Source organism: Podarcis gaigeae, assembly GCF_964106915.1.
Source record: "Podarcis gaigeae genome assembly, chromosome: 10".
Taxonomy (NCBI): Eukaryota; Metazoa; Chordata; class Lepidosauria; order Squamata; family Lacertidae; genus Podarcis; species Podarcis gaigeae.
Window position 1 is genome coordinate 70127480 of NC_139686.1, and position 19854 is coordinate 70147333.

The 19854-nt window shown below is 41.4% G+C and overlaps 1 protein-coding gene across 2 annotated transcripts in view; it reads right to left on the reverse strand.

Annotated features, from left to right (window-relative positions):
* Positions 1 to 19854, reverse strand: part of GSAP (gamma-secretase activating protein) — a 52825-nt gene that overhangs the window by 12123 nt on the left and 20848 nt on the right. For both annotated transcript variants that reach the window (XM_083701426.1, XM_083701425.1), the window contains 16 exons: positions 19230 to 19289; positions 18578 to 18621; positions 17647 to 17732; positions 15883 to 15960; positions 13394 to 13471; positions 11879 to 11971; positions 10139 to 10356; positions 9487 to 9556; positions 9033 to 9115; positions 8167 to 8220; positions 7244 to 7372; positions 5829 to 5881; positions 4505 to 4536; positions 2832 to 2893; positions 1532 to 1627; positions 389 to 459 (listed from right to left, as the gene is read on the reverse strand). In XM_083701426.1, coding sequence (XP_083557552.1) covers positions 389 to 459; positions 1532 to 1627; positions 2832 to 2893; positions 4505 to 4536; positions 5829 to 5881; positions 7244 to 7372; positions 8167 to 8220; positions 9033 to 9115; positions 9487 to 9556; positions 10139 to 10356; positions 11879 to 11971; positions 13394 to 13471; positions 15883 to 15960; positions 17647 to 17732; positions 18578 to 18621; positions 19230 to 19289 — 1307 coding nt within the window. The remainder of the gene's footprint in view (positions 1 to 388; positions 460 to 1531; positions 1628 to 2831; positions 2894 to 4504; positions 4537 to 5828; positions 5882 to 7243; positions 7373 to 8166; positions 8221 to 9032; positions 9116 to 9486; positions 9557 to 10138; positions 10357 to 11878; positions 11972 to 13393; positions 13472 to 15882; positions 15961 to 17646; positions 17733 to 18577; positions 18622 to 19229; positions 19290 to 19854) is intronic.

The following is a 19854-nucleotide window of genomic DNA, read 5'->3' on the forward strand; positions in this document are numbered from 1 at the left end:
TCTGACCTCACAAACCATGTATTACGTAGTAAGGAATGCTATGTCTAAAATGACCCTTCTGATGCTTAAACTGGAACATAAGCATTACAGTCTAAAAATTAAAGCAACAGTTGTAGCATAATTACATTTTGTGGCGTTTCATAAACAGAGCTATGTATTGTTGAACATGTTGAATGAATTTGTCACAGGCCATAGCAAAAGATTAAATAGACCTTTATGCATATAAAGCTCTGATCAATGTTCTTAGCATTGTGGAGTCAGGTAATCATGACACGATCTCACCACCCCAAAGAAAAAACACAACACTCTTTTCAGCTTTTGTCTTATCACTATGGGAGTTCTCTTTTTTATTGAACTTATTGTGACTTAATGGAAAATAATTACTTACCATGAGAAGATCCAGGAACCAAGACTAGATTTCTTCCAAACATTTTCCATTATCAAGCATATTAGATCCAGCTAGAAAGGGGAGGGGAAAATATTTGAATTCTCTTTTTTTAATAACATTTATTCAGAATTTTAAAAATTAGAAAAAGAAAAAAAGAAAAAAGAAAAAGAAAAAAGACAGAAAAAATACAAAAAAATACAATCATTTTTTAAAAAAGAACAGATTAAACCTTTACATAACTTTCTTCCTTTACTTATTTCCTTGACATCCTCACACCTCCCATCTTTGTATTCTAGTTCAAATTATTATTTCAGCAAATCCTTCCAACCTTGGTTTTATCTTAATAATTTGTTTTAATATATTGTAATTTTACGTTCTCTCTTTCATCAATTCATTTTTACTTAATCCTTTAAATCATTTCTACCAAAACCACATAATTTTCGAAAATATTTGAATTCTTATGTACAAGACTTTCCAATTTTCTAACTTATTCTCAAAATTCTCACACAATTATTCACCAGTCATCACTACAATTAAGCAGATTAAAATCATTTACTATGGCTGAAACCTCATTAAGCAAAGTATAGTTTAATTCTGAGTAAACATGCTTAGGGATTGCTCTGCAGGGGACCAGTTCTATGAACAATTACTTTAGAGTAAGTGCTACTGAACTCGAAGGAAACCTATCTGTGATTTCCGAGTAACATTCATAGGACTACGCTGTAATTGGACCAACAACATGTGCCGTAATGTGAAAGCAGCTTTCTGGGTAGAGTTGGTGGCCCAGCCAATGTGGTCAAAGAGCTTGCCAACACACCTGAACCAAGGAGTGAATTCCCCACACATCAGCTGCTAAACAGAGAGTTCAATCCTGCTTTCTCCACAACGTTTGGGTGCGCCAATAAGTTCCCTATAGGGAACTGTCTGGTGCAGCCAAACCAAGCAGGACCGAACTCCCCAACCATCAGCTGATTTATGGGAAGTTCATTCCTGGCGCCCATCCTGCTGCTTCTCCATCACACAGGATGTTGAGTGTAGGGCAGGTGAGTGCTGTTTGGGGGAAATAGTCCCACGGGCTAAATGGTGAGGCCTGACAGCAACACACACATTCTAAAGGGACACAAATATATAAACAGAACCGACCGATTTCGAAACATAATCCACAGCTATTTGGTCAATCTTCTTTTTGCCAACATGCTGCAGGTGCCTTGTGAGATGATCTTTCAACTGTGCCACCATCTGAAAATACAAACCAGTAACTTACAATTCTAATATTAAAGAGGAGAACAAGAGGAGGGGTAATCCTAGACAGTTAAGATTAGTTTTATAAAGCAAACAATTGTCTATGCCCTAGCCACAAGTAGTAACTGGATGGGGGATTGCGACAACCCAACTTCCAACTCTACAATTCTATGATCTAGGTCCATGGTCCTCTTTATGCTTTGCCTCACATTAATTATTCCTGGTTCAATGTTATTCTTTGTTGTATTTCTTTTCTTTGTTTTCATTACCATTATTTTGTTTAATTCATTACCATTAATCAAAATTCTCAACAACAACAAAATTACAAATATGGCAATGTGCGTTTTAGTAAAATTGGGATATACCGGTACTTTTTCAAATGCAGCACTATAAGAAATTGGGTACAAAAATATCCCAAAACAAAAGAAGTCCAGTAGGATCACAAGATATCTGTGGTGAGTTCAGATGCAGCACTTGAAGTCATGTGACTCACAACAGCATGGTGCATGAATTAATGCGTTCCTCTCCCCCCACCCATTGTATGATCTTATGCTGTATAAGTATAGAAAAACATGGGTTTATGAGCTTTCCGACTATCATGTATTCCTGCGACCTCCACACATACCTATGACATGGAAACAATAAGTGAACTAATTTATTTTCTGCACATGCAACCCATACTCCCACTTATTATGTAAATTCCATAAGTGAAAATTGGGGTCTAGAGCCTTCTATACAGAGAGGGCCTTAGTAGGAGGTTGCCAGTGGGTATTACATGGTATTTTCTCAGCAGTCCAAAAGCTCATATTCAGCACCAGAAGATTACTGTATTTTTTGCCCCATATGGCGCACCGGCCCATAGGGCACACCTAGTTTTTTGGGGGGGAAATATAGGGAAAAAAATTATTTCCCCCCCCCCAAGCTTCTGGGTGCAGGCAAGCTCTCCGCTAGCCGCAGGAGAGCTGTGCGACTTCACAGCTCTCCCACGGCTTGCGGAAAGCTTCCTGAAGCCTGGAGAGCGAGAGGGATCGGTGTGCACAATGAAAAATTCAACCTGAGGAAATGTGTGAGCATTTCTGTATAGTAGTTTTGCTGACCAAAGAAAACAGAGCTTCATGAAGAAGTTGAAAGCTAACATTTGCATTTACACTTTCCAATATCCTTTCTTAAACAACTTGTGCCACCTATTGCCAACACATACCAGTCCTGTTAGCAACCGTTGCTGGTAATCTTCTTCCTGGAAGAGAGGAACCATATTTTCTTCTGAAATTAGACAAGAGGAGAGGCCGTATTATGTTGTTGTTATTCAGGGACTATGCTATACATCAGAGTCTTCTGGGTAACAGGGCACATGTTTGAGCAGCTTCTGAATGTAGTGCCAGCATGCTGTCTGCATTTTGATAATCAGGGAACACAGAAACTGCCTTAAACTGAGTCAGATCATTGATGCATCTATAGCTTGCCAGGAATGGAGAAGAGGGATCCTTCAATGTTGGCGACTGAAGCCAGGACCATTTACGAGCAAAGTATGTTCTCAACCACTGAGTGATGGTCTTTCTCCATAAGGAAATAAAATATCCATGCATGGCTATGTAAGGCAAGCTCAGTTGAGGGTTGCCTTTGCACCAAGCCTGAGAAAACTTGAAGTGAGTTCTGAGAAGCCTAACATAGGAACAGGCTGGTAGTATCTAAGATGCCCCTCTAACCACCACAAGCCCTTTAGAGCCCGCAGGTCCAGGAAAATCAGGGGAAATAATACAAAATGCTCTTTGTTCTGAAGTTGACATTCTTAGCTCACAGCATGCACAGGATCCTTGAAGAGGAGAACAAATGATTATTGGCGTGTAGGTTGGGATTCTAGAAGCAAAACATTGCTTACTTGCCACTTTGCTTCTGTAAGCACAATGAGCAGTCCAGCCCATGTTTTAGGCCCCCAAACTGAATGGGAATTAACTTGCAGATGCCTTGAGACAGGACTTTGGTACTTCCAAATGGTACCTCTAAGTTATGTGTAACTATCAGCACCCTGATCTTGGAACACTTTACTAAAAGTTCCATGATAAACAAACATATTTAGGAAAATACAGAGGGGCCGGGTTCCCCACTGAAATGAAGCAGATATATTTGCCTGCAAACTTAGTTCCCACAGCAATCTTTTCATCCAAGCACCTCTCCCAAGAAATCTAGAGCAGCATTCTTGCATTTTAATTAAATGCCCCCCACACACTTACTTTGTCTTCAGCAAATCTGTGTGATTCACAGTACCAGGCAACTCACTATTTACATACACACACGTGGTGCCAGGAACCTGGAAGTGGATTCTGGAAATGGGGAGCACCCTGAATAGTCTTCCTGGCTCACAAGGAGACCCTCCCCAGAGCCCAAAGTAGACATCCTGTTTGGGCTGGGGGGGGGGCTCGTCATGAGCCAGAGGAGCAGCAGGGCTTTGTGGAGCTGCTGAGCCTCCCCGCTTAATAGCTGAGATGCGGAGTAGCGCAGCCGCCACAGCCACTTCCCTGCATGTCAGTTGTGCAAGCCACAGAAGCTGGGCAGCTTGGCTTCCTTGACCCGCTCAGCTGACATGCAGGGAAGCGGGGGTGGTGGGGGTGCTGCACTCGCATGTCGGCTGTTAGGCAGGGAGGCTCAGCAGCCTCAACAAAGCCCCTCTATGGAGTCTCCTTGCAAGCTAGTAGGACTCTCCAAAGTGCTCTCAATATACATGATTTCAGTTACACATGTGACAGTGTGGAATGTAACCCCCGTGTAAATTGGGAGTTGCCTGTATGACAAAAATGTCAGTCTACAGGAAACACTGGGAAGGAATTTAAATATCACTATTTGTAGCCATTTAGTATCAAGGAATACTAGTCTTACCTGTGTTCCATTTATTCAGGCTGGAAAACACTCTGAGTGAAAAGAAAAATGTTATTAATGTGCTTCAAAGGGGGGATTGCTCAAACATGTAGAAAACACACACAATCTACACAACAATCACTGATTTCTGAAATGAGAACACAACAGAAACTGAAAACAGTGTCCAGCAAGACATCCTGAATGAGTCAGGATTAGGTCTGTGGCCGGACGGCTAAAAAGAGAAATAAATTATGTTGCTTTATTTGGTTTTTTCTTTATTAATGACCAGTGTAACGTTTTGTAAATAATAAAGACTCTGAGAAACAGAACCAAATGGTGTTTATTCCTGTAATGGGAATTTCACTAAGAGACAGCTGGAATGCTGCTGCTGCTGCTGCAAAGAATTAAAAGATGCAGGGAAACTTTTCTGTAAAAGGAACTCTGCTGCAGAAAGAAATGAAAACCCAAGAGCAGATGCTCACACACCAACAAATAGAACAGGCAGAAGCTTGCAAAAATGCAAACCCAAACAGGATAAGGTATGAATTATATCACACACCAAACCTGGATAACTAAGTGAATACTAGTAACACAAACGCAGGGACGCGGGTGGCACTGTGGGTTAAACCACAGAGCCTAGGACTTGTCAATCAGAAGGTCGGCAGTTCGAATCCCCATGACGGGGTGAGCTCCCATTGCTCGGTCCCTGCTCCTGCCAACCTAGCAGTTCAAAAGCACGTCAAAGTGCAAGTAGAGCAATAGGTACTGCTCCGGCAGGAAGGTAAACAGCGTTTCCTTGTGCTGCTCTGCCACAGATACGCCAGTACTGCAAGGCATGCTGTTTTGTCTTGGGGGCAGCCTGAAAATGACAGGGAGGGTGGCCTTTCTGTGTCAGGTGATGCCTGCCTCAGTCAGAATATACAGAAGCAGTTGTCACATGGATCTCTACCATCACACTGTGAACTCCAACATAAATGCCAGTGCTGATGAAAGTGAAGAGGGGTGAACACTCAACATCAGAGGCGCCAACTTTTGTTGCAAATGGGGGCATTGGCTTCATGTGTCCCCCGGGGTACATGAGTGATGGGATCAAATTTTGGGGGAAGCCCAGCATAACTCAGTCCCAACAAGATGGTGTCCCTGCTTAACCTGATAGCAGAAACCCACACCCTTTGAAGTTACCAATGGACCATTGACTGTTTGCCATGAGGAGCCAAAGTGTTTTTTGGAGGCATCTGCAACTTGTTCTCCAGCTAAATTTCACAAACACACTAAAAACGGACAGACCCTTTAAAATGCAGTCTTTCACTTTCTGGAAACAGCAACGTTACAGAAATCAACTTACTTCTTTGCGTTTTCAAGCATGCTTTCCGTATATATTGTTCTCTCTTCAGTTCTCTAAATCAAAGTGTAAATTACTTGAATTAAGAACATTATGAGATACAGTCAATTTTATTCTATCAATGTCTAATAAGAATTTTTAAGTCAAAATAAAAGGAAGGAAGGAAGACAGGAAACCTACATTGTCAAATTATCTACTCCAACTGTGCAAGCAACAGCTTCAGAAGTTCTCAGTTAAGTTCCAGAAAACCAGAATAAGGTGGATGTGACCCAGAATAAAAGTGGGTCCTGTGCTCCCCAGAATGTTCTTTGAGCTGGCCGAGATTACAAAAAACATGGTTTCCAGATATGTGAATAAGCCTGCCTTGGCCTTCTCACTTCCCACCTCTCTTCTTGTTTATACCGTTGTCTCAGAACAAGCAAGGACGTTACACAATGTTTTGATTCTGTCTTGTTCTAACAAACTGCAGTTTAACCACCCACAGTACTCTGGGTTAGGACACAATGGAGAGCTAATCTCCTTGTGGCTACACAACAGTAGGATACTTGGAAATGCATGAACCTGAGTTTCATGTAAGCTAATTCACAGAATGGGCAACTGGTTGCTCATTACACCTGAACCAGCTCTTGCCCTGACTAGGAGAAGCCACGTGTACAAAATACATAGCCTACATTGGTCACCCCAGGCTGAATCACACCCGTCTAGATGGAAAATTAAAGGAGTACTGAAATGGGATTAGGCAAAGAGATGTCTAAATGAGCATTTAAAGTTACCAGCGAACATGTGAATCCACAGCAAGGCCCAGTTATTTCTTCACTGTAGGACAAACCTTTCTTCATGAACACAGAACCAGTTACCAATCAAAACGGTGGTTTTTAGTTAAAGGGAAATGAGTGAGTGTGCAAAAATGTGTTATTTCTCTAATACAGCAACCATATATTACAAAACTACTTCTGCCAACAAGCAATTCACATAAAAAATTGTCATGTGATTTAATCAATATGCAAATCCACTTACAGATCTGAGTTCTCTAAAGTGTCTTGCGGTTATTTTGTTTTATCTTATCCTCTTTTTCTGTTAGCTTGATGTGGTTGTGGTATCATACTGTTAGGTCTTTGAATTATTAACTACTAAATGAACTGCTTAATGTGATTACAACATTGATATTGGATATTGTTTTGTGGTCTACTGGTACGTCCTATTACATTCATTTAATCTTCTGATATGTTTTTAAATCAACTGCAATTGTTGCAGTGGTTGTTATATAGTAATGTATTATAATTGTGGTTACTATACTCTATATATCCTATGAACCACTTTGAGCACAATGTACTTGTGAGGAACACAGTATACAGATAAATTGGCTGTGACAAAATAGAAAGTCTGAACCATAATATTCATTACTGAGATCCATTTACCTCATCTAAAAGCAGTTTATCCCGTTCCAGCCTAAGCAGCTTGCTGTTGAAACACATGTGTGGGTCAAAACACCTGGAACATTCCAAGCTTGAACCTAGCTTTTCCCAGAAGCCTTTGCACTTCTGTACCTTAAGAGCGAGAGAGAGCAGAGAAGTTATTTCCTCCTATAAACAAAAGTTAAGCAAACCAAGATAATGAGACATGCAGAGTCTAGCTTTGGTATGCAAAGAGCTTTAAAGTGAGTGATAGAGAAATTTTGCATCACCCAGACATTAACCTGTTGCACAGCCTCAAAACTGATAAGTTCAAATGTTTATACACTGAAACAAAATACAAGCAACCATCATTTTTCTCCTGAAGATGGGGAATCTTGAGAGTAGGTTTGGTTATGCTAAATCTTCAAATATTAACTTCAACAATTTAGTTGCGTGTTGAAGTATTTGGCAGTGACCTTGCTTGTAATTTTAACGCATGCTCAACGTTTTCACATCAGTACAACATAAAACGATTATGTTGAATGAAACATTGACATGGATTCTGAAGGAAATATGAAGTCAAACAATAGACCTTGAATCCTGCCTGCTCCTGCTTAAACATCTGCCATATAAAATCCATGAGGGTGTGGAATTCTGATACTACTCTGTGAAAAACAGTAAATGTTGGAATCATTTCAAAATCCAGATACTTAAGGCATTTAGTGCACCATTCAGTCTCAGAGTTTGCAGGTATTCCCTCTTGCAGCAAGTATGCGACAGTATTTGATAGAACTGTTGAAAAACAATGTGGAACAATAGTGTCCCCTAGTGGCAATTTTGTAAAATATGATGAATTACATATACAGATAAACCTACGTAAGTATTTATGAAAACCACAAACATGGAACTCTCTATCCTGCTAGCAAGTGTCTCCTATGCAGACATACCTTTAACACAGGTAGCGAGATAATGTGTGTTCTGCATACAATTCCAGGGATATCCTACAAATACAAGAACACAAGATCTTAATCTAGGCTAGGGATGTGGCACCAATTTTTCCTGCAGACTTGGATAGCAGGCTATGAAAAAAAAAGGCAATAGTCTTCTCTTCTGTGCTCAAGGTTGCTTCAAGACAACCTGCTTATTAAGCATTCATCCCAATTTGTTTGCAAAAAAACTGCAGGGAGGTTAGACAACTTTGCGTCAACCAACTGTTACACCACATTTATCAGTGCATTTTCCTGTAACTTTGGGAAGTCCCATTTTGGCCGTGGGTTTGTTGTGCAAGAGTGACACATCCTCTGTAACTGCACAACCTAAATTTGCTGGTCTGTGACTGAATCCCACACAGGAACAGTGGCAGCCTGATACCACCCCCCGTTTCCAATTATGGGGCCATATTAAAGAGGAGTGATTACAGTGGTGCCTCGCAAGACGAAAAGAATCCGTTCCGCGAGTCTCTTCGTCTAGCGGTTTTTTCGTCTTGCGAAGCAAGCCCATTGACGGCTTAGCGGATTAGCGCTATTAGCGGCTTTTAGCGGCTTAGCGGATCAGCTGATAAGCGGCTTAGCAGCTTAGGAAAAGGGGTGGGAAGGGGGGGGGAACCCGCAGGAACTCGCAACACATTTTCGTCTTGCGAAGCAAGCTCATAGGAAATTCGTTTTGCGAAGCACCTCCAAAACGGAAAACTCTTTCGTCTAGCGAGTTTTCCGTCTTGTGAGGCATTCGTCTTGCGGGACACCACTGTACAGACTCTTAATTAAATCCTAGCTGAAGAGAAAGGGTAAGTTCTTCAATTCTGCATTTGTCTTACCTCATTCCAGGACAGGAGTGGTGTATATGGTAAAACGCTATCCAGTTTGCTGTCCTTCAGACACATTCTCCAGTACAAAGAAGCTGAGAAAATTGAGAGAACATTTCAATGAAGGCTTTTGGCGACCTCCAAGTCAATGTATTTCCTGCAATTGTTCCAAAAAATACCAGGAGTTCAAAGAATATATCAGATATGAAGAATCGGCATGGGTTTCCTTGGGCTTCTCAGAAGGAGTGGTGTATTAGCTGGACCAGCCCCTGGGAGACCATGGTTCAAATTCTCTCTCAGCCATGAAGTTCTCTGAGTGACCTTGGGCTAGTCAGCCTGACTTAAATTCCCCTCCCAATGGGTTTCTCCTCCAATGATTTATGACCTCTGAATTTTTAGGCAAACAAACTCATGTATACAGACCCCACACCACTTCCAGCCTGACACCAGTCCTAGAAGCACCTACCAATGATAAGTTCCTGTATGGGGTCAAATGTAAAACAAGTGGCTGCGTTCTCAATAATCCACTGGATAATCTGTGAAAGTAAGAATATAAAATGGTCAGCACAGATTGAGGTGTGAAGGTTTACAGTAAAAACATAAGGACTTTAAATCTCTGTGCTTTGCTTTCCTGAGTCAAGACTAAACATATGCCTCCTTCCACTTAACCTACAAGCAACAAAGCTTCTTCCTCCCGCCATTTTGACTGACTAGAGGCGGAGTCCATCAAGTCTCCCCGAATCATCTGAATCTTACTGTCGTCTAATTTTTTGCTTGCAAACTTATACAATGAGTGCAGATTATCTCTGGAACGTTTTCTACTTTCCCCAACTCTCTACCACTGTGCCCATCCCAAAATTGTGGCTTTGTTCTCACCTACTTTAGGGGGCTGCAAGCCACTGTAACTCTTTGCGAAGCTAAACTTCTGTAGGAGCTGCGTTAAATTCCTACACATATATGGGCTCCTGCTTTCAGATTGCGGCATATTTTTAACGCCAATATTGGGACACATGGCCTTAGCAACTATTTGCTTAATAAAAGGAACTGTGCTGTTATGTTTGACACACAAAATGGCATCCACCTTTGTGCTGCATGAAAAAAATGAATCCTTTTCCCACCTGGGTTTCCAATTCCTTAGCGCTTCCAATATGCAGAAGTAAACAGTGAAGCGCTGCCAGTCTGTCGTTATCCAACTTGCTGTTCCACAGAAACTGCAGCAAGGCCTGCCTGTTTATTGCAACGGAAAATATGCTTCCTGTGCTGCGATCCAAGACCATTGACTTGAGAGGGGAAAGGAGGGCGTTCGTGTGCAAGCTATTAATTTTTGCATTCCCACCTGAATAACACAGGGTTGCAGAGAAGTAGTTTACATTTCACAAGGCACATTGAAATATACAAATCCCCTCGTGCCGCAGTGTAATTTCCATGAGGAAGAAGCCCTATAATACAACAGTGACTTTCACCCTTCGTTTTGCATGCTTCAGTGTATGACTAATGTCCGGTATATACGGTGTGCTTTTCAGGTGAGTAAGGCTGGTGGCATTTCTCAGAAGCGCTGCAATGCTTTTGCCTTTAGGTGACTGAAAACATGAATCAAGGCAGGAAAGGAACCTCCCGCATCACATGTTTGCCTTTATTCTAAGAGCTTTCGAAAGCTGTGGCTCCTGTGCTACGTGATCAAAAAAAGCTAGCAATGACACATGACACATGAACAGTATTTACATTAAACTAATGAAGGGCTCACCAGATTTGAAGGGAGGGCAATGGAGGATGCTCATCCACCCCACCCTATACGGCTTGGTATTACATATTTATTTCTTAAATTGATATCCCACGCTTACTCACGGAGAAGTCCAGGCAAGCAAATAACAAATGAAAAAGGATTTAAAACCTGACATAGAACCCCCAAATACAGCCCCCCCTCAGGGGGTACTGCAGTTTTGTGGGGGGTGGGAGGGGTAATTTTTGTCAGGAAGTCAACATTGAGAGAGAAACTTAAAGATGCCCTGTCGTCATAAACCCATTCAAACCTTCCTATGGGGTCATGTTTTCGAAGTGGGGGGAAATATCCCACATAAACTGCCTAGCTTGTCAGTTGGAAGAGGAAAAGGTAGGATCACATTCCTGTTTTTGTTTTATATTTGGTGGGTGGGAGCAGGTAAAAGAAAAACTAGAACCATGCAAGCGTGCAGTAAAAATGAGAAGATAAAACAATGAGGCTGCAATTCTAGACACAATTCTATCTGGGAATAAGCTAGGGTTGCCTTATTTCAAAAAGTGAAACTTAGCCAAAATTGTTGAGTTTTTTGTTGTCGTTGTTTTGGAAATTTGCCAAAATCCAACATGAGTTGCTATACGTTTAAATTTTCACGGACATTTCAGCAATTTCCACCCAGACATTGCTTCCAAATTATTGCGAGGTCAAACTCTGTAGTTCTCATACAAACCCCTTTTTGAAATTAATGGGGCCTGCTCAAGAGCACACAGTGTATAATGTTCTACTGTGCAAACACCCATTTATCTCCAAGGCATATGTGGTGAAAATATGCTGGTGGAAGATGCCCTCAGGGCATAATCTGTCTGTGCACTGAGTACACAGTGGTGTAAATGGCATCTTTGCCTTTTTGCCCGAAATTTCATCATTAAAGAGCCAGTGCAGAAAACTGGGAAAGAGCATGACAGTACACACTGGCTAGAGAGCTTGAGGCTTTGCTTTGAAATTTTTCTAAAGTTCATTGTTCTTTCTATTTTGCATTGTCCATGTGGGTTTCATTTCTGTAGAGGCACCTGAAGGACACAGAAGGGCTTTCTGTTGAGAGAAGCTGCTGCAGAACTAATTGTTAAAGAATCCACTGTACCTGTCAGAAAGAAGTTATAGCACATCAGGTCAGGATGCTGAGTGTTGAGAAGATGCAGGAAGTGTCCAGGTAAGTAGACAGCCACATAATAGTCTGTAGTTGTTTTCATAACAACCAGATATACATATGTTTGGGGGGAGAAACAGGAGAGAATTGTTAATTTTGAGCACTTAATTATCCTTACAGCTCAGGTTTATTTGAGAGATGAGTTATTCAGAACTATTGTATTCAAAATATTGTTATAGATTTGGAGGGGGGCCCCCTAAACCCTAGAAATTAATAAATGGTAGGATTTTGGTTATTAGGGATCTGCAGGGAGAATACAAGCTGCAGAGGAATTCCTGGGCTAGCCTATGCAAAACGACCTGGCCAAGCTAGGGCCATTAAGAAACAATGAAAGACCATTGAGGGCCATTGGCAATGCAAGAGAACTGCTTTCCCCACCTTCAGGTGTGAACAGAGATAAGGGTTTGGAAGGTTGCCTGGGTAACTGTGTGTCTGGCAGCAAGGGGTTCTGGGAAGATGCAGCAGCAGGAAGAAGGCTGGAATCCATCTTGGGCAGGTTGGCTGAAAGATGACTGCACTGCTGCAGGTATAGGGTGGTATTCAAATTTAATAATAATAATAATAATAATAATAATAATAATAATAATAATAATACAAGCCCCTCTTGAAATAACCATGTTCTAAGATCTGGACTCCATCCATGCAGCCTGAATGTGTGAATAGGTGAATAAACTACAGTGGTGCCTCCGGTTGTGCACGGGATCCGTTCTGGAGGAATTCGCAACTGGAGGTGCCTGTTCTGCGTATGTGCGCGGAAGAGTGCTTCTGTGCATGCGCGCATGGCGAAACCCAAAACCCAGAAAAATACTTCTGGGTTCGCCGCATTCGCATCCTGAAGGATACACAACCAGAGGTGTGCATATCCAGAGGTACCACTGTATATTTTTTAAAGATATAACAGCCTCTGCCATGTCTCAATTCTCCAGAGGACCATAGATCCCAAGTGAGTGCCTGGAACCCCATGGGCTCTTGCCACTGCTCAGCAGAAAGAGAGGGAGGCACCCAACTTTTGTAACAATATTCTATGTATGTTTAATCTCATTAAAACCAGAATGCTTGTATCCTGTATGTGTGCCAACTACATGACTCCCAGTCTATTTTCCTTTGCCAGCAAAAACCACTCCCGTGTCTCAGAGGCACAATACACAAGACAGCAAGAGTCATGCATGCCGTGCCACAGGAAATAAGCAGCCTGGTTATTCTCATTTCCCCTGAAAAGCATGCTGTGGTCTCATGACTGTAGACAACTAAAGCCTCTTGCTAATGCCAAACGAAATGAAGGTCAATACAGAAAGATTTGCTTATTTAGCAATCATCTTGGGAAAGACAAAGGAAGGAAAATATGTACATTTCCACTTTTCACAATAAAAAAACACTTAAGGATTTTTGATCATAATTGTATGTAATCAAGGGAAGTACTGAAGGAGAAAGAGGAAGTTAGAAACTTACCAAGATTTAAAAAAGTAAGATCTTTCACTTCTGAGGAATCCCCTCTTTCCAGAGTAATAGTATATATTTTACTATAACCTGCAAAGGATTAAGAGGGGGCGTGTTTTAGTATACCACAGACACAAAGTCAGTTTTATACAACTATTCCTGAACAAATAATAGAAAAATAGAAATTGGAAAGTTCCACCTCAGCTAGGTTTCCACCTTAAATTTGAAATTGTCATTCATTTGCACTCTGCCGTTCCCAGTGTCGCACATATGACTCTCTGTTTGTGAACATGCACACCTCTGCATGCTGTGGTGGAAGAAGGTGTAATTCAACAAACTTATCATGTGAGAGCCTAACTCTATTGCCCCATCTGCGCATGCTCAGGAGTATTTCTTCTGGTCCATGAAAACTTATGCCAGGATCAATTTGTTATTCTTTAAGAAACCACAAGACTTACTTTGTGGTACTTGGTTTCATGTGTGCCTTTAGGAAGGGAGGGAGGTCCTAGTTTGAGAACTGTACCAGAGCTCCAAAATATCTTAATTCAGCATTAGAAAGACACCACTGCCTCACCTCACAGCAGAGGTTACTCCTGAACACAGCCCTGGGACGGGCTGATACCCGATGAGTGATCACCAGGTCTAGACCACCATATGAAGAGGAAGTGTGCATGGCCAATGGGAGAGTTCGGTGGTGGTGCAGATACAACCCTACAGCCTGAAAGGTTACCCACCACTTTGCTAGAAGCTTCTTAAAGGTAAAGGGACCCCTGACCATTAGGTCCAGTCGTGACCAACTCTGGGGTTGCGTGCTCATCTCGCTCTATAGGCCGAGGGAGCCGGCATTTGTCCTCAGTTTCTGGGTCATGTGGGCAGCATGACCAAGCCGCTTCTGGCGAACCAGAGCAGCGCACGGAAACGCCATTTACTTTCCCGCCGGAGCAGTACCTATTTATCTACTTGCACTTTGACGTGTTTTCGAACTGCTAGGTTGGCAGAAGCAGGGACCGAGCAACAGGAGCTCACCCCGTCGCGGGGATTTGAACCGCCGACCTTCTGATCGGCAAATCCTAGGCTGTGTGGTTTAACCCACAGTGCCACCCACATCCCTTAGAAGAATCAGAAATCTGCCTTAGAGGAAGTTGTGGATTAAATGCTTTGGAGGACGTTGTGGATTAAATGCTTTGGAGCCTATGCATATCTACTAAGAAATGAGGCCTACTGAATTCCCTGGTCGTTTCTGTTATGTAGTGAAGTTTCACCCTGGGCCAGCAGGGGGATACTGTAGATAGTTTTCACTCAGGTCTGTAGATAGTTTTCACTCAGGTCCACATCAGTTACTTTAGGCGGGAAACTCTGGGTTGTTGTTGCTACAATGTTGACAGCCGGCTGCCTATAAAAGCAGGCCGGCTGAGCTGTTTGCAGTCAGTTCTATTCCAGCTTACAAAATAAAGGGCTGCTTTGGAGAAATCGCTGTGTCATCTGCTATGTCAACCAACAACTTAACAGTTTCTCTCAGATAAGTGTGTGTAACATTACAGAACCAACTCTTCTGCTTCCACTTGCATCACAAAGTTCAACTTTGAGCTGAAATTATTATTAACTGAATCTTCTTGGGTTGTGTCCGGTGTTGCTGTTCTGCTTGCACAAAAAATCACCTGCAGCCCCTCTCCCTTGCACCCTCAAAATCTGTTCCTGAGGATTGAGGGACCCTCAAGAGGAGATACTGGGAGCACAAATGCAGAGGCAAAGAAGGGAAGTTCTGTTGTGAAAATAAGACTCCATTTGTGAAGCACTGGATAAAATCCTCTGGTTTATTCACTGAAGTGCAGAATATTCAGGTAATTGTGTCTGGGGGAATGTGGTTCCCATTTATGAATCAAGGAAGCCAAGAGCAGGCCTTGAATAAAATTTACTAAGCAAAACCCCAAAAAAGCTTTGTTTAAATAAATAAGTACAATAAATTTAAAGCAGGCAAATTCCAAAGTCCTCTTGCAAACCATAATATTAATGTTGTAAAAATACAGCTTAGATTGTGTTGACAATGCAAAATTCTATGATGGGCAAATTACATACATTTGTAATTCTATGATGGGCAGAGAGTACTTTTGAATTTGAATTCTTGTATTTTACATCAACAAAAACAATGAATTCAAGAAGATATTTTCCATACAGTTTTATTAAACAGTTCTTTCCTTTGGTGCTTTCACTATCTACTTTATTCTTTACAAAATTAAATAATTGAAATTAGACGTATTTGCTTTTGAAAATTTGGATATGAAACAAAAGCAAGTATCAAAGGGGTAAGGAGGCTTGAAGGGACAGAGATTAAAATAAATACAAATCCTGTAACAGAATGAGGCATTCTAGAATACAAACAGCAAAGTTTGGACAAGATGCATTAGGCTGCCATCCTATCCACGCATACCTGGAAAAGCCTTACTGAACTCAGTTGGGCTTACTTCTAAGTAGACATGCACAGGAGTGCACTATTAACATACCTTTATGTAAAAAGGACACAGAGTATGTTACTTCTTCAGGACTAGCAGGAACCAGGTTACAGCATATGCAGAGACATCCTAGAAAAAGAAGAAGAAAGTGTGTTCCACCTGAAATTGCAACTATAAAATGTCCACTTTAATATTAGAAAAATGAAGTGATTAAAGCCCAGCGTGGAACGATACTTCCATGGCTACATGCATATCTCTGAGTCATCTCCCTGTAGTGGTTTAGTTAACAATATGAATGACTTTTCCTTTGCAGACTTAAAAGAAAACAGAATGGTACTTGGACCAGATCCATTTCTTCAGTTCCCCAAACTCTTTCAGTCCTAGAAGCTGAAGGAAGGAAATCTCAAACACGTCTCAAACAGTTTGACCCCTTGTGCTCAAAAACATGGTAGCTCTAACCTTTCCTCTCTGAACTACGCATTTTGTTGTTTGCTCTAGTAACATTCAAGGTTCCTGGGAGGAACAGCTGTTCCTTCTCTCAGACTCCCTGAAAAAAGCAACTTGTTAAATACCGTACTTTTCCGTTTATAAGACGCCCCCATGTATAAGGGAAAAAACCTAGTCTTATACACAGAAAAATACGGTACTTAAGTCACTTGCAGCTGTATTATACTGGAAGCTGCAGAGGATATTTCATTTCAGTTTTTCCAGCCTACCCACTATGGAAGAAGAGTTCAGATGCAGAACACATGTTATCTTCCTGTACAGTCATACCTCGGGTTACGAACACTGTGGGTTGTGGACTGTGCTGAACCCAGAAGTACTGTAACGGGTTACTTCTGGGTTTCGGCACTTGCGCATGCGTAGAAACACAAAATGACACCATGTGCATACACAGAAGCGCCAAATCGCGTTACACGCATGCACACACGCGGTGCTTCAGGCTGTGAACGCTGCGGGTTGCGAACATGCCTCCCGCACGGATCACGTTTGCAATCCAAGGTATGACTGTACTGCCAAAATGTGTTGTAGTCATCTCTCACACACCTGTAACACTTCAGAGGGCAAATACATGTGATATTGTGCACTTAAGGTGTGAATATCAGAGGTGCTTCCTAAAAAAACCCTTTATGCATGTTGGATATTTGTGGCTCAAAGATCTAAGACATATATGCTCATATATTATATCATAATATAGTGTGTCATCAAACAAGTTCATCCTTAAACCTGAAGTACTGATATTACATTTTGGAAGTTCTAGTAAAATTTTCTGCTAGTAGTGGAAGTGGAATGAATTCAGTTGAGAGACAGGATGATTACACCTCTGAAAAAAGGTTTGCTTTTCATGTCTGTATCAAGGCAAAACACAGTAATCATCAAACACCCTTCACGTTACCAAAAGAAATAAAAAAGCAGATCAGTAACATACACATTAATATATTACTTTGAAATAAAAGAGCTGTTTTGTTACACCACTCTTGAGCTCAGGTACTGATGTGAATATATCATTTGTGCCTTACATGATTTGTGATGCAGACATGCTCTTCTCAGCAAGTTTCATGGAAGGAGTGATAGAGAACAGAGTGTGTCCCAACTTAAGTAGAGAAGAACAGTAATTTAAATAGGCATGTTTCTCACAACAAATGCTAGGTTCCTGCATGACGTTTTCTGGCATTTGTATCCAACTACAGTACATACCTAAAGGGGATAAATTTACTGTATGATGGTGAAAGGTAAGAAAGAATTCAGCTGCAAGGAAAACCCAAAGGTTTGGGTAAATTAGGTTCACAAGTCTGTGCCTCATGTATACATTACCTGTTTCACTGGTAAAAACTTGAATATTCAAAGGTTTAGATATCATCTCTTGGTCTTGAGAATAGTTAAAATCCAAATTCACAGATCTAGGAACAGAAACATGAATTTGCTTCTTTACTCAAAATAGTGACATCTTTGAAGCCTTGGCAAGATCAATCTGCAGCCTAAGTTAGACACTGGCAGCCCTCAAACAAATTTGTCATTATGAGACTAAGCTGCAGGGAGTCTTCTTCCCCTTGGCACACAATAGGAGACTGGAAGCTTCTGCTTCTAATCTGCAGCAAACCATAGTTTGCTGCTTTGTCTAAATGTGACAGGCTGTGGCTTGTGCAAACCACAGTTTACCATTAAATTAGGATTCCAAATACAATTTCATAATTGTTTGGAAATCTGATCGGCTGGCAAGCCATGGTTTCCACAAGGCATAGCGTGTTGTGTTTTATTAAGCACATGAACTCAGTGCTTTGCTTGGACTCTTCCTCATAATGACACCATTATGTCTGAATTAAATCTTCAGGAGATGGAGTCATCTTCATCAATTCTTGCATCTTTGTATATATGCAAGAAAATTAAAAAAGAACTAAGTTGTTGCAGCATTGAGGGAAGCACGGAACAATCACTGACTGCTTTTAGGCTTGCCAAACAGAAAACCAATTCATAAATATACGTGGGATATCAAGAAGCAGAAATAAATCTGCAATCACTATCTACATTGAATATTGTGCCACTACAGCGCTAAAAGAGCACCTCACAAATGGTCTCCTCTAGAATTCAGCTTCCCAACGGCAATACCTCCTGACAGGAAATGATTTTACAACTGGTTTGGAGTGCGGAGATGTATGTGTAGCAGAACACGAAGCTGAGATATTGCTTAATTCAATTCTAAATAGCTCTGAAGAAAACAGCTAGAATGCACTCCACCCAAACTCACTTTAATCCTATGTCATCCAAGTTGATATCCAGAGGTGTTTCAAGCTGTTGGAAAACAGAAAGGCACTAAGTAATGGACTCTGCAGAAATGACAAAGCTGACAGCAAAATTAAGAGATCAAAATGATGAACTTTTCATAGAATGGAGGCCTTTTGTGGACTATTTAAACAGCACAATCCTAACCATGTCTATTCAGGAGTAAGTCCTACTGAGTTTAATGGGCTTTAAGGTAAAGGGTAAAGGGACCCCTGACCATTAGGTCCAGTCGTGACCAACTCTGGGGTTGCGGTGCTCATCTCGCTTTACTGGCCGAGGGAGCCGGCATACAGCTTCCAGGTCATGTGGACTGCATGATTAAGCCGCTTCTGGCGAACCAGAGCAGCGCATGGAAACGCTGTTTACCTTCCCACTGGAGCAGTACCTATTTATCTACTTGCACTGTGACGTGCTTTCAAACTGCTAGGTTGGCAGGAGCAGGGACCCAGCAACGGGAGCTCACCCAGTCGCAGGGATTTGAACCGCCGACCTTCTGATCAGCAAATCCTAGGCTCTGTGGTTTAACCCACAGTGCCACCATAAGGCTACGATTGCAGTCTAGATCAACAGAATGTTTGTATTTCGAAATGAACAAATAAAAGCTTAATAGAACTTACTATTAGTTTAAAGTTTTTATCAGGATAAAACTGGATGCAGTATAGTGTGTCCCTTGATTCCTACAACAAAGAGAAACTTTATTGGCATACATTTAAACCACTGAGAAAGAACTGGACATTATCTTGGCAAAGCATGCTCATGCTGGCTAAGTCAATGGGAATGCATGCATGGGGAGAATAATTCTGTCCTCTGCTCTTGAACCCATAGTATCCCCCTAATGCATCTCCCTACACTACTACTCCCTACAGCCAGGCTCACTGCTAGCTTTAGAGTCCAATTTGTGAGAGAAGAAGAAAAGGCATGAGAGCTGTATCTGACCTTGTAACATCTAATTCTGCCCTTAAAAGCTCTCCATCCTTAAAATATATGACCTTTCTTTGAACATATGTGCCCTGAAGCAATTCAGAAAGAAAGTACAAAAAATTCACCACAACACAGCTTTGATACTTCCTTCCTGCCTCCCCCAGACTGTCTACCTTCTGTCTGTAAATACTTATGGTTTTGCTTACCATAAAACATTGTTTGCAGTTTCATAAGAGGAAACCTTTTGTGGGTGTCAAGCTGCTTCCCATTGCCTTTTGGCACAGACATGTTAGAAAAACTGCAAACACTATTCTCAGTTCA